The 21,698-nt window shown below is 46.0% G+C and overlaps 4 protein-coding genes across 5 annotated transcripts; 2 read left to right on the forward strand and 2 right to left on the reverse strand.

Moving 5' to 3' along the window:
* On the forward strand, positions 1,903–4,203 carry LOC8077481 (anthocyanidin 3-O-glucosyltransferase 2). Its single transcript, XM_002460698.2, has one exon. The coding sequence runs from the start codon at positions 2,196–2,198 to the stop codon at positions 3,612–3,614; it is 1,419 nt and encodes a 472-aa protein (XP_002460743.1). The 5' UTR covers positions 1,903–2,195; the 3' UTR covers positions 3,615–4,203.
* Positions 8,343–10,116, forward strand: LOC8077482 (anthocyanidin 3-O-glucosyltransferase 2). Its single transcript, XM_002460699.2, has one exon. It carries the CDS (start codon positions 8,450–8,452, stop codon positions 9,893–9,895), a length of 1,446 nt encoding a protein of 481 aa, XP_002460744.1. The 5' UTR covers positions 8,343–8,449; the 3' UTR covers positions 9,896–10,116.
* LOC8077483 (squamosa promoter-binding-like protein 13) lies at positions 11,491–15,751 on the reverse strand. 2 transcript variants are annotated; one of them, XR_002449850.1, is made up of 3 exons: positions 15,197–15,751; positions 11,809–12,137; positions 11,491–11,749 (listed from the first exon to the last, which is right to left on the reverse strand). XR_002449850.1 is itself a non-coding variant. In XM_002462857.2 (2 exons), exons 1-2 carry the CDS (start codon positions 15,745–15,747, stop codon positions 11,945–11,947), a joined length of 744 nt encoding a protein of 247 aa, XP_002462902.1. In that variant the 5' UTR covers positions 15,748–15,751; the 3' UTR covers positions 11,491–11,944. The 2 variants fall into 2 exon arrangements, 1 of the variants encoding a protein (XP_002462902.1); XM_002462857.2 differs by having other exon boundaries at positions 11,491–12,137.
* On the reverse strand, positions 18,550–20,188 carry LOC8080721 (squamosa promoter-binding-like protein 13). Its single transcript, XM_002462858.2, has 2 exons — positions 19,618–20,188; positions 18,550–19,184 (listed from the first exon to the last, which is right to left on the reverse strand). The coding sequence occupies exons 1-2, from the start codon at positions 20,103–20,105 to the stop codon at positions 19,016–19,018; spliced, it is 657 nt and encodes a 218-aa protein (XP_002462903.2). The 5' UTR covers positions 20,106–20,188; the 3' UTR covers positions 18,550–19,015.

Genomic DNA, 21,698 nt, shown 5'->3' on the forward strand with positions numbered 1-21,698 from the left:
GGAACTTACCCCACAAGGAATTTCGCTACCTAGTTACGACCGTCGTTCATCATGGCTTTGGTCGCCGGCTTTCATGTCATCAATTCACCAACTTCCTTGACCTTCCAGCACTAGGCAGGCATCGGCCCTATACATGGTCTTACGACTTTGCGGAGACCTGTGTTTTTGGTAAACAATAGCCCAGGCCTGGTCACTGCGACCCCCTTTTGCAAGGGGGCACCCCTTCTCCCGAAGTTACGGGGCTATTTTGCCTCCATAATGAAACCAACATTACTAAGTGAAGATAAATATGAGTGTATTAGTACCTTGATTAGATAAGGCAATGGTCTATATCCAAATTAACTGACTTGGTCCATAAATGAAACCAACAAGCTCTTTTTGCAACCCAAATATCTCTAAATCTACCAAGTCTGCAGTATTTGACTAATTTCTAAGAAATACATTGCAATAATTTAGGTAGCTAGGTTCTCAATTGACTAAGGGTGGATCTTTGCGCTAGAGAGAACCAATCTTGGATTAGGGTACACATGAAATGCATGACATAGAACTTACATTGATCATTGCCAAAGGGTTGAGTTGCTATTGAATCGACCTATGATACAATGAGTTCGAAATTCCAAATAGCTCACTATTGTAGATGTGTTAAACCCTCTCCACCAGCTCTCAAGTACCAGACCTCTAATCGCTCCCCTTTCCTCAACACATTTGAGAATTTTGAATAAGCCATCAACAACCAGGTTAAAGGGGAGGGGAGACAACGGATCACTTTGTCTATGACCATGGAAACTTTTGAGTAGTGGCGAAGCTACATAATAATTAGGGGGTGCAAATGCACCCCCCAAAATTTATAAAAACAGTAATTATGTTCAAAATTTCACCATATATGCACCCCCTACGTCAGATGTCTATGCACCCACAAGCTACGTGCACCCCCCTCCAATTTGCTCTAGCTTCGCCACTGCTTTTGAGGTATTCCTCATTCCCCGTCACTTTGCCTCCTTTCACCGACTTTAGTACCCATTGTATCCATTTATTATTCAAACATTCCCATACCAGGACTTCTTGCAAAAAGAAATAGTTCATGCAAGACTTTGTGTTCTAGGATGTATATACCGGGAACAAACGGTTTCATGTTCATTGATTACCTTATTTGCCACTTTCTTCGGTCTCATGGTTAAGGTCTTCATAATAATCTTGTAGATGACATTAATGGGTCAGATTGGTCTAAATTGTTCGATTAAATTGGGTCCTTCGACTTTTAGAATCAGCACTAACAATACTCCATAGTTTAATTTGTCTAAGTCTACATCACATATTCGTGTAATTTGTTAATCATCTCAAACGCATCTCTAATTTGAGGCTTGAACTCTATGTGAATTCAACATCCCCATGCCATTTGTAGTTTTCTCGTGGCCTCTTCAACATCACCCGTCCATTTGAATTCCTCAATCCTGCAAATTTCTATCTTTATTCATCTTTGAGAAGCATACATCATAATCCTATTTCATTTTCACTCAAAAAATAATCATCTTTCATTTCATTTTTTCCTGCTATTTCTTATACCTCAAACACCAACCCAACAAGAATAACTCTCAAGTGGTGGAAACGAAACATGAGTTGGATATGCGGTTTGAAAAATACAAGCATTCGTCGGATCAAACTATTTATGCATTGACAAATAGTCCCTCAGTCCAAAAAAAAGTGGAATTCTCATTCTTCAATGAATCAAACATTTTTAGCTTTGACCAAATTTCTAAAAAACTAATATTTTTATGATGTTAGATAAGTATCATTAGATAAATTGTGAAATAAATTTTCATAGTAAATTTATTTGGAGACATAAATGTTATAGTATTTTTTATAAACATAGTCAAACTTAGAAAACAAAATGTTTTGGTCAAATTTAGAAAACAAAATGTTATAGTAGTGTCTGCATCAATGCATGCAGAAGACCATACGGTGGCATTCAAAGAGTGCTTTTTTTTCTTCTATTTTTAGATGTGGATACTGTACGCTTTGACAGCTACGTGCGGCAAGCCGAGCACATTTGACGTGAACTCCTTTTAGCAATACCAAAAATGGCGCTTCAGATTAGGCGAGATTATGGAACTACGATTAGTTCATGACGACGAATTTGACCCCCCAACTTTTGTACTGGAGTTGTTGATGACCAAGGGAAACCATCAACTCCACCAATGGCGGCACCAACGGTGGTGCTCATCCCGTTCTGCGTCACCGGCCACCTGACGTCCATGCTCCAAGCCGGCAAGCGGATGCTGAGCAGCGGCGGCGACGACCGCGCCATGTCGCTCACCGTGCTCCTCGCGCCGCTGCCGATGGCCAGGTTCGCGCACATCGTAGAGCGGGAGGCCACCTCGGGCTCTGGGTTCGACATCCGCTTCCACCGCCTCCCTTACGTGGAGCTCCCCGCCTTCACCAGCCCGGAGGACATGATCTCCAGCTTCATTCAGCTGCACGCATCCAACGCTAAGGCGGCCATCGCCGGCCTGGGATGCCCCGTCGCCGCCGTCGTCATGGACTACTTCTGCACCACGCTGTTCGACGTCACCCACGAGCTAGCACTGCCGGTGTACGTGTACTTCACGTCCCCGGCCTCCATGCTCGCGCTCATGCTGCGGCTGCCGGCGCTGGACCAGGAAGTGGCGGGGGATTTTGGGGAGGCGGGAGCGGCGTTCGACGTGCCTGGTATGCCGCCGGTGCCAGCGGCTTTCCTGCCGAATGCCGTGATGAAGAGGGATTCGGCCTACAGGTGGAGCATGTACCACGCCAACCGGTTCATGGAGGCCGCCGGCATCATCGTCAACACGGTGGCGGAGGTCGAGCCGGAATCCCTCGCGGCCATCGCTGGCGGCCGGTGCATGCCCGGCGGGCGCCGCGTCCCGACCATCTACCCGATCGGTCCCGTGATCGCCTTCGATCCGCCTGCCGAGCAGCCGCACGACGAGTGCCTGCGCTGGCTGGACGCGCAGCCGCGTTCGTCCGTGGTCCTGCTCTGCTTCGGGAGCATGGGCAACCTGACCCTGCCGCAGGTGCAGGAGATAGCGGAGGGCCTGCAACGCAGCGAGCACCGGTTCCTGTGGGTGCTCCGTGGCCCGCCGCCAGCCGGGTCGCCGTACCCGACGGACGCCAACGTGGAGGAGCTCGTCCCGGGAGGCTTCTTGGAGAGGACCAAGGAGAGGGGCCTCGTGTGGCCGAGATGGGCGCCGCAGAAGGAGATCCTGTCGCACCCGTCCATCGGGGGCTTCGTGTCGCACGGCGGGTGGAACTCGACGCTGGAGAGCCTGTGGCACGGCGTGCCGCTGGTGACTTGGCCGCTGTACGCGGAGCAGCACATGAACGCGTTCGTGCTTGTGGCGGCCCTGGGCGTCGCCGTGGCGATGGAGGTGGACAGGAAGCGGGGCAACTTCGTGGAGGCCGCGGAGCTGGAGCGCGCGGTGCGGACGCTGATGGGAGGGTCGGAGGAGGGGAGGGAGGCGAGAGCCAAGGCCGCGGAGGCCAAGGCCGCGTGCCGGAACGCGGTAGAGGAGGGCGGGTCGTCGTGTGCCGCGTTGCAGAGGCTGATGCGTGAGATTTCGGGACACGGAGGGGCGTGAACCGTGAAGGCTTCCTACGAGCATGTTCCGTGTGATCTCTGCTTGTGCCGTTGTGGATATGTACCAATACTAGAGAATTTTGTATGGGACGATGCTAGCGCCCGGACGTCCGGATGTACACGCGCGTCCGAACGCCTGTGCACTCTGTGTGCTGCTGCGTCGCCACGTGCAACTACGCTCCGCGCGTGATGCTGCTGCACGAGTGCACCTGCTGTCTCGATCTGCTGCTGCACTTGCTGTGCTGCGCCTGCCCTTGTGTGCATGTGGAGGGAGCGCTGCTACGTGCTTGGTACTTCACATCTGGACATGCATAAGCATATGCATGGGGCCCTTCGAGCTGCATTCGAGAGAGAGAGAGAGAGAGAGAGAGAGAGTATGGGAGGCTGGAACCACAGTGTACTGGCGTTGACCCTGGCTGCATGCTCCATCACCATAGGGCACCCGTGCATGCACTTTTGACCAGGGAAACACACATGCAACAGATAAGGAGCGGCTATTTTGTGAGCTCTCATATCTCAATTTGTTACAATAATTTTTTTTGATGTTGTAGCAAATAATTTCGGATATTGCAATGTGATTTTTTGAGTCATGCAACAAATATTTTTTTTTGCTATGTTGCAGTGTTACTACTTAAGATATTATAGTATATATTTTTTTCGATGTTGTAATATATGTCCTTTCGATGTTGCAGTATATGATTTTCAATGTTGCAGTATATATTTTTTCATTGTTTGCAGTAGATATTTTTTTTTTGCTACTGCAACAAATTTTTTTGATGTTGTAGTAGATGTTTTTTAATGTTGCAATATATATTGTTTCGATATTACAATACATACTTTTTGTTTGTTACAATTTTTTTTATTTGTTGTTGCAGTAGATATTTTTATACGTTGCAATGCATGTTTCAAGTAGGTGCACCGTGCACGCACTAGCAGCAGCAGATCAGCAGGCGCGAACGCGCAGCAAAGCACACGAGCTGACGAGCAACAACACGTATGGATAGGTTTTATCTGAGCACGGCTGAATAGTGGCACGTGTGGACTCAAGGTCGTGTGGACTTGTGGGCGAGCTCGTTCATGCAAGCACGGAGGAGTGCAGCATGAGGCACGGACGGCGTGTGGCGCGAGACATGGACGGGTGCACGGCATGAGGTGGGTTCGCGCGGCGCGGCGCGAAGCTGAGTCTGGCGCGAGGCCGTTCTGCGCTGGTGAGTTTTTAATTTTAATAATGGGCCAATCAGACCGGGTCGCAGCCCAGCGGAGGCACACGTCCGATGGTCCGGACGCTCGATGGACAGCATTACCGTTTTGTATAGTTCCATGGATGAACCGGCTGTGAAGAAAGAATGTGCTAAAAAGAAAAGCTTCCATGTCTAAGTGTTGAGCTGAGTGTTATTAGTGGCTGGGGGCGGCTGAAAAAAAAAGGCTGCTGTTGATATTGATGTTGATTTATTACGAGAGAAACATAATTTAATGGCTGATAAGTGCTGAAAAGGTCGATAATTTTACTTACACTGTTCGCTTGAACTTATCAGGACTACTTTCCAACCATAAAATAATATTTTTCTCTCATAACAAATCAATATTAATATCAACAACAATCCTAGCCCCACCTTCACGCTCAGCTTCCGCGGAGCCCTGCCAAATGCTTAAAATACAATTGAATTATGGCGTGGAGCTAAAAAAACCCGCTCACAAGACACGCTAGAAAAAATGATAAATTCTAAAAACTCTTACAAAATTCAAAAACATCTAGCTTTTAATTTGGTAGAATATAATCACCATCTTACTAATTAGAGATTAGAGGCTACAGTGTACTCTCCAAGCATGTTAATTCTCACTAAACGCACGAGCAAAAAGATAAATCCTAAAAATGCTCACAAGTATCAGAAACATGTAGCCTTTAATTTGATAGACTTATCATTATCATCAATAATAACTATTGAACCTATTTTGTTTATTAGAAAAATTATCCACCTCTACCATTATACAAAACTTATATAAAGTAACCCCTAATTTTGTATCTAAATTACCCACATTTGTCTTTATGAAAAATAATTCAAAATATATAACCCCCTAAAGTTGTATATAGATTACCCACATATGTCATTATAAAAAATAATTTAAAAACCCCTAAATTTGCATCAAAATTATACACTTCTACCAATATGAAAGATAATCCATAATAACCTATAGCTATAACTTTGTATCTAATGACCCCACACCTCCATCATATGAAAATTAATCTAAACTAATATTCTAATACTTTTTTATAAATTACCCATGTTTATTATCATTATAAAATATAATGCAAAATAACCCCTAAATTTACATCCAAATTGCTCGTATATACCATAATGAAATAAAATATAAAGTAATAGTTCTGATTTGTATCTAAATTGTTAACCATAGTAGTCATAAAAAATAGACAAAAATATATCTTAAATCTACATATAAATATGTATATAAACTATCTTAAAAAATAATTTAATATCTATAAAGTATGCTATATATGTTTCAAAGTGACACACTTTTACCACTGTTAAGTTTAAAGTATATAATGGTGTGTTCCACTATGAATATCAAGTAATCATGTATATATTAGAATAAATATTTGTTCTAGTGGCTTATCAAAATGAAAAGTGTTGTCCTAACAACCATGTAGCAATAACAGTGATAATTCACATTAATTTATAATTCTAAGTTACACACTTCTGCTACTGTTAAATTAAAAGTAAGCATAATGTTGTGTTCAACCATGAAAACTAAGTAAAGATGTATATATTAGAATAACTTTTTTTAATGGTTTATGAACATAAAAATGTGTTCTCTTAATAAACCATATTACAAAATGAGATTGACATCTCGCTTTAATTTATATTAATACTCAATGATATTAAATTTCACAAGTTAGTATTTTAAATAACTCCATACATTTGGGCTGAATTATTTTTCTATATAAATATTGGTAATTTAGTTTTAAGCACATTTTTATATAAAAAAAGCTACTACATTTAAAATTATGTAATGTGTCGAGGTGTAAGAACCAAGAGTGCAACCTAAGACCCATAATATTTTTTATTAAAATAAAAAATAAATATTTGAGTAATAGATATATTAGTCACTAGAGTTTCTACTTAACATGTGGATAAAAACATTGTAACAACTATATCAAAAGGTAAAAGAAACCTATAGATTTATGATGACACATAAAGGGATGAAACAAGAGCTTATATAACTTGGGGCGCGTTTGGTTAGGTTCCATCTGTGCCGCTCCGTTGCCAGAGCTAGAGAGGCAGAGTTGTAAATAATGGCTCCGCCTCCATATGTGCAAAAGGCTCTGGTTCCTCCTTGCGACATGTAGAGGCACTCGTCCTGCCAAACGCGTTTGGTGTGGCTCCACTGTTGGTGTTGGAGACAGAGTGCGACCAAACACACCTTAGCTATATCACACTGAAAATAAATCCTAGAATTCTAGCTAGTGGTCCCTATTGAAGCTTACACAAAATAGAAACTATTTAGCCATCAATTCTATAGGGTTTAATCATCATTGAGTGTGATAGTCATCTTCTAAATAATTATCCACCTCTGTGATTATGCAAATCAGCATAAGTTGACCGATAAATATACATTTAGGTTACCCACCTATACAATTAAGAAATATCATCTAAAGCCTATAGAATTGATGGCTTTTTGTGAGAAGAGAAAAACAACAGTTTTACCATAGAAGCCGTTTTCAAAAAGAGTGTTCAGATAAAAAAATAGCTCAAAACATCTCTTTGCTTTTTGTTAGCAAATGACCAATCAACGTTCAAATTAAGGGAATCGGACAAAAAAAAACCCAAAGAGCTTGTGTAACACGGCAGTTAAAGAAAAGATGTTGTATAGTTTCAGGTTCAGATAAGAACAAACAGGTTTTGTCAGACATTTCTCTCCTCTTAAGTTATCTCTACTGAGCAACTTGTTCTTAGATAGCAACCATTATATCCTAAGAGGTATTGTCAGTCTCCAAACAGCATACACATATACTGGTTTAACCCTATGGTGATTAATCACCGGATATATATAAGTTATCAGCGCTATTTCCAAATTTGGGACCAAAATGTCATCTTTCCACAGTGTGTCATTTATGCACTTAATTAGGGTAGAAGCGTCCACAACAGCGATCGGTGCTACAGCCAACCGTGAAGCAGTAGTAATTGACTAATTGTGTGAGCATCTATATTTGCATTTTGACATGTGTTTGAATACGATGTGTAAGCTGGACCACAGCGGTGTGTGCACGGTCAGGGGCAGTTTGGCAGCCACTCTGCCATACTTCATCTTAGACAAGTTTAACCAAGTTAACAAATATTTGATTAACAACTAAACTTAGACATAATTCTTTTAGGCTCCACATGTTATAGTGTAAAAAAAAATATAGCAAGATTTTTTTTAGATACAACAAAATATGATATCCAATTTGCTAGCTATATTTTTTATGACTTATCCCACTTTTCTAAGGCTAGTCATTGAACCAAACATACTCTAAATGCTTTGGACCAGATTTCGTGCTGGGGTCTGCCTCTGGAGGTCTCTACTGGACCTACTACCTTGTCTGTCCATAAGAGGAAACGACAACGACTGGACCAACGTGTATTACTTCACAGTTGGGATGGAAATGTATACGTATACTTCGATCTCTCGAGAGACACTTGAACCCATCGCCTTCATCTAGCCACATAGGGGCCGGCATTAACCACCGCGGCTGCATAGCCAACTGGCGAACGTTAATCGGGTGCCGACCGGTACGTAATACAAACACTCAAACATCAGCATCGAGGGATAGACGACGGCATGCCGAGCCCAACCATCGTGCTCCTCCCGATGTGGGCTCCCGGCCATTTCTCGTCGATGCTCGAAGCCGGCAAGAGGCTGCTGTTCTGCAGCACCGGCGGCACTGCAGCATCCAGCCTCACTGTTCTCGTCACGCCCCCGCCGATGGCCGCGTCGTCCGACGCCGCCGGCCTGCACGTACACGGTGAGATGGCCTCCGGCGACGGCATCGTTTTCCACCACCTCCCCGCCATCGAGCACGGCACCGATCTCGTCCACCCGTCCGAGTACATCCGACTCTACGCGCCGCATGTCAAGGAGACCATCGTGGGCTTGGCGACCCCGGTGGCAGCGGTCGTCGTCGACTTCTTCGGGACCCCGCTCCTCGACGTCGCCCACGACCTCGCCGTGCCAGCCTACGTCTACTTCGCGTCCACCGGCGCCACGCTTGCGCTCATGCTGCGTTTACCGGCCATGCAGGAGGAGCTGGCTTCCAGGTTGCGGGAGGAGGGAGGGGCCGTCGACGTGCCAGGGATGCCTCCGGTGCCGGTGGCCTCTATGCCGTCGCCGGAAATTAACGACTACGCGTGGTTCGCGTACTACGGCCGCCGCTTCCTGGAAGCCAGAGGCATCGTCGTTAACACGGCAGCCGAGCTGGAGCCTGGCGTTCTTGCGTCCATCGCCGACGGCCGGTGCACGCCCGGTGGCCGTGCTCCCATGGTCTACCCAATCGGCCCGGTGCTCTCGCCGAAGCCGCGCGCCGATGCTCGGTCGCCGCCGTCTGCGCAGGAGTGCATCCGGTGGCTCGACGCGCAGCCGCCGGCGTCCGTCGTGTTCCTCTGCTTCGGGAGCATGGGGTGGATGCACGCGGAGCAGGCGCGCGAGGTGGCCGCCGGCCTCGAGCGCAGCGAGCACAGGTTCCTGTGGGTGCTGCGCGGCCCACCGCCGGCCGGCGGCAGCTCGCAGAACCCGACGGACGTCGCGAACCTCGGTGACCTGCTTCCCCACGGGTTCCTGGAGAGGACGAAGGCGAAGGGGGTTGTGTGGCGGAGCTGGGCACCGCAGCTGGAGATCCTCGCCCACGCCGCCGTGGGTGGCTTCGTTACCCACTGTGGCTGGAACTCGGTGCTGGAGAGCCTGTGGCACGGCGTGCCCATGGCGCCGTGGCCGATGTACGCCGAGCAGCCGCTTAACGCGTTCGAGCTCGTCGCGTGCATGGGTGTCGCCGTTGAGCTTAGGGTCTGCACGGGAAGGGACGACAACTTCGTGGAGGCAGCGGAACTGGAGCGAGCGATACGGAGCTTGATGGGCGGATCATCAGAGGAGGGGAGGAAGGCGAGGGAGAAGGCCAGGAAGATGAAGGCGGCATGCCGGAAGGCTGTGGAGAAAGGCGGATCGGCGTACGCTGCCATGCAGGCACTGGTGCAGGATATGCTAGAAAGCCACGTACCCGGCACCCGTGTATAACATCCCTGCAGAAGTGACATGCAGATCAGATATGAACTTGTCAACATATATTATATTATCTTATTATTCTAAATCCTAATAATATTGAACACATAAAGAGTTTCTTGATTTCCGTCTTTTTTGTTTTTTTTTTTCTATATGTTTTGTTAGCCTACGATTTTATTTTTCTCTTTTTTATTGTATCCGCTTGTAGTTAACTGTGAACACACATGGTGGATATTATGCCCATTTGTCCTATTATCTATTTGTTTTAAGGTTAAGAAGGATGAAAAATTAGCCACACGTGAGAGTGCCAAGTCATGACGCTCACAGACCCAAGATGAAACCTTCATTGGCCCAAGAATCAGATATGAAGGTTTTACATATCCAAAGTAATAAAAAAATTCCAATCGTTTGCGTGGGATGGAATTGGGCCGTATGAATTGGACTGCACAAGAAAATACATGGGCCGTAGATAAACCCAATTTTGAGGTGTGTGTCATATGTGCACAACGAGGCCGCTTCTCCAGTGATATCGCAGTCTGGCGGATGTTTATAGGAGCTTGCTGATCCACCATAATAATTCGCATGGCTATCTTTTGTACTCCCTCCATCTCAAATTGTAAGTCATTCCAAAAATTTTGGAGAGTCAAATTTTTCTAAATTTGACCAAATTTATATTATAAAATAATTATTATTATGGTACTAACTAAGTATCATTAGATTTTTTTAATTATATTTTCATAGTATACTCACTTTACGTTACAAATCTTAGTATTTTTCTCTATAATTTTGGTCAAACGTGAAAATACTTTGACTCTCCAAGATTCTTAGAATGACTTACAATTTGAGACGGAGGGAGTAGTACTGAAGTAATTTGTAAGTTATTTTCTCTAGAAATACTTGGCCTAGTTTTTTTTAAGTCCAACAAGTACTACAGACATTGCCTACCTAAAGAAAACATTCTACCAGGACGCAAGTCCAACTTATTGATGATCGTTGTAAACCTACTTCCTGCTATTGTGGTCATTGACGACTGTGATAATGTGTCGTTTGTGGTCGGAACGGAAACAGATTAAAGATGTCAAGAAGGTTAATCAGCTCAAGGATTTGATATGTTATTATATTATTACATTAATATATATTAATATGCTGCTTATGATAGATGGAATAATTAATATATGGTAAAAGTTTAACCCTTTTGAGCTACTTCTCGTCATTAAATATCTTTCTAAGTTGTGAAGTTCCTTGTCAAAAAAAAACGTGAAGTTTCTTTGGGATGATTAGAACTTGGACATTTTGGTTTTCTGCGCTGCCATTTCATTCTTCACCACATCGATACTGAAATGTTAGAATTCCATTTGGTGAAAGTACAGGATACTTGACTACAAAAGGACTTCCACTTGGGAGTGGCTCTGTAGGCTATTGGGCTTACAATGACTTATATTTGTATTGTGCTTTCTTCAATAATGATGGAAAACATGCTACAACACAGTCGATAAAGAATAATAAAAAAATGTTGTGTCTGAAATGTCGACAGGCAATTAGGCAATCGAGATATAGAGGCGACAATGTAAAAAACCATGCGCAAATCACTGACACTGTTAGACACAATGTACAACAAATATATATCATTACTACTTGAATAAATAGCACATATATTACCACAATTATCAGAGCAGCATCAACATCAATACACACAGCCAGCACAAATTACTGTTTGGACAGGCCACAGGATTACACACGTAGTGCAGACATACTCACACCAACAATTACGCTAGCTAGCAGTCCCTGCTTAATTGGCTGCAAATTAATTAGGTTACAATCAGCAGATATAATTAGCTGGTTTTTTCTGGCAGAGATTAGCACGTAGACCTCCGGTCGGTGCACATACAAGCACACTACCACTGCAGGAGGTCATGTGCACTGCCGACATGATTCAGTTAGCACGTAGTACTAGTAACGCAACACAGGGTAGACGACCGATGCAACACATATTTATCGGTAATAATAATGCTAGCATATCCTGCTGCATGACAGAAGAGAGAGAGCATGCTTAGATAGATAGGTTTATCTGATCTGGAAGTGGTTCCCGGCCGGGCCGTTCTGATCGGCGTGTTGGCGGAATCCATTGCCGGCGCCGGCGCCGGCGCCGCCACCACCGTGCGCGTCGGCCGAGCTCTTCCGGCGCCGCTCGTTGTGCCCGGCCAGACGCAGGCGGCAGCTGCGCTTGATGTCGTCGAACTCCGACAGCTCGTGGAACCTGGAAACACCACAACAACACCAGCAGCATGAGCAACAAACGACGTGAAATCCGCACACCATCTGGAGCTAGCAGTGGTTTTTACTACTAATAAGCTAGCTAGTACAGCACAGTACGTCGTTACGTTCCAAATGCACGCACGTACTGCCGTCAAATCGAAGGGGGCACGGCGACACGATCACGGGGTGAGAATGAGAACGCGCGAGAGGGCATGGCATCGACTGGAAGTGGGGGGCTTCAATTCTCAGAATTCACTGCCGGAATCTGGTGCTATGCGTGTGTGCACATGCGCGTGCGCGTAAAAGCGGCGACAACAAAAGAGGCCGTATTTTGAGCACTATCGATCCATCCCGGCCAAGGTCCACGGCCCTGTCCATGCATATCACATCACACACAGCATAAAAAATAAGAAGAAGATCCAAACAAAAGCAGCGTTGAAATTTGCAAGCAGTTCAAACAGTAAATGTCTTTGCATTCAGAACGTACTAGGTTAATTTGCATAAAGAGCACCTGAAGATTAGAACGTGACAACACGTACTAGAGGTTAATTTGCATAAAGAGCACCTGAAGATTAGAACGTGACAACACAGCTTGTATTGTCTTGTCTGCTTCTTCAGTACGTAGTTCAGTTATCTACTGTCTTTGCCAAAATGAGAATTTACAAGACTGCACTCAGTGATATTGATATATATGCTTGGAAATGTAAGTTAGGTGTTTGGGTTGCCAATAACATTTTACGTCTTACGATTAGGAACGTTTGTTCCAACTTTAACTGTTATTTGGATGCCGCTACAAGGTGTGACAAGATTCCCCTTCAGTAAATTAGGTTCTACGTACGTGCCACTCACTAAAACTAGGGGAAAAAAAAAGTATGGTAAGATTCTCTTAGACCTTCTAGTGAGAGATTTGGAACACCCTGCCTTAGCCGAGTTCAGCAAATTTGCAGTACCCCAACTAGAAATTCTTTGTTTCCTTTTTGTTTCTACACAGAACCAATTAATGTATGTTTTCTTTATTTGATGCATGAGATCTTACTCGTGATGGAACTATGTACAAAGCATAAACTTATTCATAGCAAGCAGTCGCCACTACTGTCTATCACCAGAGTCTGATTAATTAGATTTAATAATTCGGAGAATGATCATGAAGAACTGTGAAGATGATGAAACGTACACACTAGCTCTAGTCAATCTAAGGACCACAAATAATTAGTTTGTTCCACTTAATTACAAAACCTACTATGATACTATCACTTGTGAGCTAGCTAGGCACAGTATGAAACGGCCAGTAGTCTAGTACTAATACTAGTGTAAACGCCATATATGCATATGTCCTTGTCAGTGGCTCAACAGCACTAGGACAGCATGAACAGTACTAGTACTGCGAGCAGGGACCAACAAGAACTTGTCATCACGCACATTAACATCAGGCTAGCTAGCTACCAAGCCACAGCCAGCCGGACGCGCTAGCTGCTCATACATCATGCGGTGCACATGGAGATAGATTGGAGACTTGAGAAAAGTCAAGCCACAATACAGGATCGATCGATCGATCGAGGAGATCTGATTTGGGGGAAGTTCCAGCATGGCATTTTGTTGTCCAAATGCTGCAACTAGTGCTTGCCACTTGAAGTTCGTTTATTCTGTGTCCCAAACGTGGAGCAAAATAAATGGCCCATGAAGCAAAAGCATAAAGCATCAGGGGACAGAGACCAAAACCTTAACTCATCTATCTAAGATAAGTAAGACAACTAATACATGCCTAATCATTGCTACTACTGATCATCAGTTATGCCAAAGATGCGCCGCACGACGCTGTTTTCTTATGTGAAAAGCTATAGAAAGTATTATTCGCTGATTTACTGTGAGAGCACTATTAGCTAGCAGAAAAGGTACTATTTATAAAACGAATAAGCTAAGGCCGAGGCCCATGCCGGGCTCAACGGAGAGCACAACACAACCCACTGCCCTTTCAAAGCCGAAGCAGGCGGGCAGGGGAAAGGACAATGATGTCCACTACCACCATCACCATGTAGTAGGAGTACAAGTCAAGGGCCGAAATACGACTGCTGGTGCTTTGGCGGTGATGCACCGGCAAAGCAAGAATAATAATCCGCTGAGGCAACCGAAAGCATGAAAACCTAGTCCGTCCTCTAATCCTGCTTTTTTTTAGCTATACTCCTCTCAATCTCTTTTTAAGTGTCGTCTAGATTTTCATCCATATTAATTTTATTAAAAAAATTAACTAGATGTATAGAAAATATTAATAACATTTGAACTCCAAATAAGTGTTATTGTATAAATATATTCAATAGTTAATCTGATGATACTTATTACACTTACGCATCATAATATATTATTAATTTCTTATATATATATATTTAGTCAAAGTTGAAAATATGTTTGGCTCTAATACCACTCGAAAAATACACTGAGAGAGTACAGAATACACATGGTTTGATTAGTGGTTACTGGCACTAGTACTACTAATGAACATCGTCCTAGAACAGTAACAGTAACTTCCACTGATCCATTTTCGAGTGCGGCAGAGTGTGTGACGTACGGATCCTCTTATCTCATCGGTTAGGCTCACATGATTAGACCACTAGCTTGCGCTACAGTGGCTGCTGCAGTCACCAACAGAGGAACTGATATATACATATATCCAGATTATTCCGGCCGGATGCAATGTGACGCTGGAGTATGTGATGAATGGAGAGCAAGCTAGACATAACATACATACTATATGCCCTAATGGCTAATACCGTTGTTTATTTAACTTGTTTTATTTATATTTCCCACGGCTCAACTTCGATCCAAGAGCTTGCATGAGAGATGCCGCTGCAAAATCTTACAAAGCTGAAACCGAGCTACTGCATAAAAATCTTACAGGCTCATCATGCTATCCATGATCCAAGAAAAGGCTGTAATAAGCTTTTGAAGATCCATGGACTTCAGGCACTATTTTTTTCCCTCTCTAACTAATATAAAAAAGGAACTAAAGTTGAGCCGTACGAACTGAACATAGCTCGGCAAGGTTCGGGCGGGAGTGGGGCTTACCGGCTGCATTGCTGGCAGAAGCGCTGGCGGAGGCCGGCGACGAGCACGACGGGAGCCTTGGAGTGCGCCTCGCACACCTTGTGCCTCCGGTTGTACGGCTTCTCGTCGGTCATCAGATTGGCGTTGCACCGCTCCGCCTGGCACCTCGGCCCGCCGCCGCCTCCTCCTCCTGCCGCGACAGACGCCGCCGCCGCCGCCGCCGCGCCCCTCCTCGCCGCCGCCGGCACCGGGGAGGAGCTGGAGGCGGCACCGCCCGCGGCCGCCACGCTCCTCCTCGCCGCCACCGGGGAGGAGCTGGAGACGTCTCCCACGGCTGCCATCTTCGCAGGCACGTTGTCCTCCGCCCCGGGGTCCGCGCTGCTGTCGCCGGCCGCCGCGGCGGCAGCGAGCGCGGCCATGGACGCCGCTGCCGAGCTCGCCGCGGAGCCCTTGGTGGACTTGCTCTTGCGGTCCATGGTGGCGCCGGCGAGGGAGGATACCGGCCTGGGCGATCGAGGGGCGGGCCGAGAGCTGGCGAGGTGAAGCTGCAGCTCCGGTGCCGTGCCTCTCATGAGGGGAAGACGAAGAAGTAGGGGAGGCTGGAAAAGGGTCGAAAGGGATATAAAGCCGGGTGCCGTGTGTGTGGAGGCAAGGCGCACATGTGGGCCCCCGTACCACAGCGGGTACGTGTACGTACATGTATACATACGCTTGTGCATGTACATGCCTTGCCAGCGTGCGTATGCCGTATGCGTAGGTCTATACATGGACATTCATACAGCAGTCTCCCTGTCAAAGAAGTGAAAGTCAGTCAGGACGTGGACCCTAGGATAATACTAGTACGGTAGATCTAGGAAGATCATGGGAATGTAGAGATAGAAGCCTTAGATATGGACCTTATAGATAACTTTGTATTGTATACTAACTTAGGGATCCTAATGGTTTTATTTGTCCATACATGTTTGTACTAAGGGCTCGTGTTAAAAATTTAATACTAAGGAATCCTAATGGACAAAAAATTATTTTTGTGGACTTGTATGTGTGCAACAAATAAGCGAATAAGGTCATGTTAAAAAGACTTCATTGGATGATCCGGTATAAACACAAGAGTTTTAGCGCTCATCCGAGCATTTTTCTAACGATGGTTAGTTGATGACATTGCAATAGATAAGGAACGGTTCCTAACGATGGTTAGTTGATGACATTGCAGGTGAAGAATACATGGTTTGTTGTTGTAATTGAAGTGGGGTAGAAATGGATTTTAAGTTGGTCCAATGGCTAGTTACTAAGAAACGTACTCATCGAATGTTACATTGCGTTCAAGTGTTGTGTTGCACATCAATCATCTTGTTAGTTAAAAAAACCAAACATTAGGGAACAACTAGTTTTGGTTAATGAAGCTATTTCTACCCCTTCCACGGGTTCATTTGATACAATGCCTAAGATTGTCGGAGGCTAGGAGAAAGGTACCACACTTTGGAAGATAAAATCCAATAAAATTGTACAGTTTGAACCGAACTTGAAGCAGAGTAGTTGGTGCTTGATAAGGACTAGAGATTTGTGATTGTGACTTGTGGACACCTTGTTTGTTCAAGGAGGAGCACACTCGTACTTCTTGTTCATCGGCACCATGGAGACTTGTTGGCCCTCCTACTTGATGTAGAGGGACAATAAGGCATTGTGTGGAGCCAAGGAAACCCTTGCATTTGTGGCTCAAGCTCTCTAGTGAAGATGGTGTAAAGCGTCCAAAAGAGAAAGTAAGCGGTGAGGCTTGCCTCCATGGCGAGAGGCTTGCCTCTAGTCCGTGGCCTTGAGTTAGAGATGATTGCTTGACAGTAACATATCATAAGGTAGATATCCAATATGAACTGAGGTGGCAATTTTCCCATTTTACACAATGGCATAAATCTTTGTGCCAAAGTTTGGGCCCTCTTTTGTGTATGGTGGATAAAAGAACAATTTGAAATGGCCCACTTCACCCATCTCCCTTTAGGTCACTTGGTCAGAGTTGCTATATGACGACACTTCTTTCCAACAACAATTCATGCATGAATACATGGTTAATATGCTATCCTTTTGTTCTTGTTGGCACTTGGGAGAGATGTTTCTAACACTGTAAGGGACAACGTTCCCAGTTGCACATTAGGCCAAAACTAGATCTTGATTTAGCATATCATTTTATCAAGTTATTTATCAATATGTTCACAAGAATATATTAGTGAATTGGCACCTTTCTTCCCTTTGTGCCTAATTATTCATCCAACTAAATTATCTCAACACAATACATGTGTGCATGTATGCTGTGAAATAGATATTTGTTGCCATGGGTTTTTTCCTCCTATTGTGCAACTAATGGCTATGTAAAATTTAACGTCTTATGTGCATCGAGCACTGAAAGAATTTTTTGGTAGTTAGTTTCTAAACCCTTCTCCTAGGAACATTTTCATTAAGATTTGCCACTATCACCATCTAATAGAAGTCCTCGAGGAGCATATAGTATATGCATGTTTATGTGATCTAGTCCAAATATTCATATTTTCCTTGTGAAGAAATATCTATAGTTTTTTTTAAAAAAAATAGTTTACCACCTCTATCCTACAAGGATTGACATTCTAGCGTTTAAATTTGTTCCGCTGCTAGTGACCACTTACCTTTGGACCAACTTGATAGACATGCAAAACTAATCAGGATGCATGCACAATTAATTTGAGTAAATATCGGGCATACAAATGGAGTAATCATCTATTATATCAGCATCACTTTGCCTAGATAAAGAAAACATAAATGTGTAATAACAGTGACAACAACATGAGAGATCGACATCGGTTTGAACTGTGTATAAAAATCTCAATGACTCTTTCAACAAAGGACAACATTCCATGAGGCTGTAGTACTAAGTTCTACGTATGTATCGACATCATCGTAGACCTACTTCTTGCTCAGTGAACGATCATAATGTCGTTTTGCGATATGAAGGAAGACATAGATGTTATGAATGTTCATCAACTCAAGGAGTTGATGTTTACAGTAACATACATGCTTATGAGTTATGACAAAAGGAGCAGCAATATAATAGTAGAAGTGCATGCAATCTTTTGAGTTACTTTATAAAATACCTTTTGAACTAGCTCATGGAGTTTGGACTCCAATTTGGACACTCAGGTGTGTGCATTTTCATGAATTTATTCTAAAGAAACAACACTGTTTATTTAGTCATAGATGGCGGTGTGTCCATTTTGAAAAAAAAAATGTAAATATTACATCCGAAATAGACAATTCAAAATAGGATCAGCTTCGAAAAATAAAACATGCACATATGAATCACGTGTGTTAGACACAATACACCCAATGTACATTACATTACTACACGAACAAATATTAAATAGCATATATATATTACCACACAATTAATTATATCATCAGAGTACAACATCGATACACAGCCTGCACAGATTACTGTTCAGCACAGGCCACAGGATTACACATCCGATAATCGATCCATACTCATACGCACAATTAATCACTGCACGATTACAAACTGCACCTGCTTAATTTGCCTGCAGGTTACGTTACAATCAGCACGATTGATTAACTAGGTCTCTTGGCAGATCAGTATACAGCAGCACATATATACGCCTCCGGTCGGTGCACATACAAAGCACATTACTTACAGGAGGTCATGTGCTGTGCACTGCCTATTGATTAAGTTAGCACGTAGTAGCAGCAGCACGTACCATACGCAACACACAGACACAGGACAGGGTAGGCACTGAGACACAAATCGGATTATCGATCGGTGATGCTAGGTGCATCCTGCATGACAGAAGAGAGAGAGCATGCTTAGATAGGTTTATCTGATCTGATGTGGAGGTGGTGGTTCCCCGGGTCGCCCCGGCCGCCGTTCTGGTCGTGCGCCTCCGCCGGGTTCCTCCGGCGCCGCTCGTTGTGCCCCGCCAGGCGCAGGCGGCAGCTCCGCTTGGTGTCGTCGAAGTGCGACAGCTCGTGGAACCTGCAACCACGCAGACGACGGGGCCAAGAGTGAGAGGCAGAGAGAGAGAGAGCGCTTCGTGGAGTGAGGCATGCAGTCACCAACATTATATAGCAGGAAGAGGAATCCAAACAGAGGAGCTAGCTCTCGGTTTAACTTCCAAAGAGGCTGCTGCAAGATCTTGAGCTGAAAGTTTGAAACCAACCTAGGATCCATCCAACAGCTCATCATGCTATCCATGATCCATGAAAAAGCTGCAAAAGCTTTTCTCAAGAGATCCGAAGCGCGCGCTAAGTTCTTTTTAAGGTTGAATTAAGCTCATTTAATTTAGTACTCGTACGTACTACGAACTGAAAGTGGACGGTGCTTTTGAGCATGTCACGCACGCCGGAGCCGGACGGCATCACTGCACCCATGGCCTGCCCATGTGCCGCGAGGCAGAGGCGGGGCTTACCGGCTGCATTGCTGGCAGAAGCGCTGGCGGAGGCCGGCGAGGAGGACGACGGACGCCTTGCGGTGCGCGTCGCACACCTTGTGCCTCCGGTTGTACCGCTTCTCCACGCCCATGTCGGCGTTGCACCGCTCCACCTGGCAGCTCGGCCCGACGCCACCGCCGCCGCCCGCCGCCGCGGCCACGGCGCCGGCGCCCCTGCTCCTCGCCGCCGCCACCGGGGAGGAGCCGGAGGCGCCAGCAGCCGCCGCGACCCTGCTCCTCGCCGCCGCCCGGGAGGAGCTGCTGGAGGCGCCACCCACGGCCGCCGCCAGCTCCGCGGGATTGTTGCCCGCCTCCACCCCGTGCGTCGGAGGCGCGCCACCGTTTTTGGCCGCCCCGGAGTCGTCCGAGCCGTCGCCAGACGCCGCGGCGGCCGCGAGCGCGGCCATGGACGCCGCTGCCGAGCTCGAGGGGGCCATGCCTGTGCTGGCGAAGGAGGAGTCGGGCATACGCGGTCGAGAGGTGGCGTGGGTGGATCGGGAGCTGTGCTACCTCCCTTCCTAGGCTCTCAACATGAGTCCTATGAGTGGAGGAATGGAGAAGTAGTGGGCTAGAAAAATGTTGAAAGGGATATAAAGAAGGGTGCCATATTATCAACACAAAAAAAAAGACGGGTGCCATGTGTGTGGAGGCAGAACGACGCAAATGTGGGCCCCGTACTATGGCTGGTACGTCTACGTACATGAATCACGTATGCATACACTTGCGCATGTATATCGGTATATGGCTGAGTGCTAATTGTATAAGGGAGATGAGGGATGTAGATCTCCTGAACTAGAAGCGTAGACAGCCGAGCCCTCCGTCAGCAACTAGCGGCCACTATGTTTGGTTTTGTTTGGTTAGCAGTCTAGTCTGCCCATGGTTTTTTTTGCTAGTTTTTGAGTGCTTGGTTATATGAATTAGGCCTGGGGCCTGGCTAGGACGGACCAACCGTACTGCTGGAGTCAGGCCAGTTTCGAACGGATAAATCAGCCCTTCAACTTGGGCCAGGTCGAAGCTAGCCCCTATTCACCTCCGCCTCCGGCTGTAGGCTCGCCAAATCTGCATCCGCGCTGCTCCATCGCCGCCATAGCGCTCTCTAAACCTCTCCTCTCTCGCCTCCTCCCCCTTCCCCCCGCCTTCGGTCGCAGGCCCGCTTCCTCTGCCTCGCCGCCGCCGCAAGCGCCGCCTCCGCGTGGAGCCCCCTCTCCTAAGGCCCCGCTTGAACTCCCACCCAGCCCAGCGCGCCGCCGGCCACGAGCTTCCTCACCGGCCGCCTCGTAGCCAAGGAGGGCGTGTACTTCCTCCAGGAGTCAAAGACCGCCGTCTGCCTCGTGTAGAAGCTCCCGCCCTCCGCTTCGGCACCCGTCGGGGTCACGCGTGCGGCGGCGCAGCCCTCCACCAACGCGCTGCCGGAGATCCTCCGCAACTCCGTGCCCATCAAGGGGACGCCGCCCCCGGCCGAAGCCTCCCTCTCCGTGTCCTCCCTCTGGGCCCTCCCGCCGGGCGTCGTCGAGGTTGCGGGCTTGCACCCCGACGCGCTCAACTCGGCCACGAGCAAAGAGGCCAACTAAACACACGCAGTTGCTAGTCAGGCTTAGATGGTACATGCAACCAAACAAGTTCACCTTGGTTTGCTAAGACCAAACTTAGACTAGCTTGACTTAATTTGGCTAGCGAAGCTTGGATTGGAAACGAACTAAACACACCATATATTAACATTCAATGACCACAATCTATTTATGTTGATGTTGCATGGATTGAAGAATAACGCACCTAGGAAACAACGTGGGAAAACAAATCTAAACCAGAATTATTGCACCCCTACTACTACAATTAAAAGGAGAAAGTTTGCTTTCTGTGTTATTGCTCGCAACCTCCACATAATTAGGCCCTGTTTAGTTCTCCACCCAAAATTTTTTCGTCCATCCCATCGAATCTTTGAACACATGCATGGAACATTAAACGTACATAAAAAAATAAACTAATTACACAGTTTGATTGAAAAACGTGAGACGAATCTTTTAAGCCTAGTTACTCCATGATTAGCCTTAAGTGCTACA

Source organism: Sorghum bicolor, chromosome 2, assembly GCF_000003195.3.
Source record: "Sorghum bicolor cultivar BTx623 chromosome 2, Sorghum_bicolor_NCBIv3, whole genome shotgun sequence".
Taxonomy (NCBI): domain Eukaryota; kingdom Viridiplantae; phylum Streptophyta; class Magnoliopsida; order Poales; family Poaceae; genus Sorghum; species Sorghum bicolor.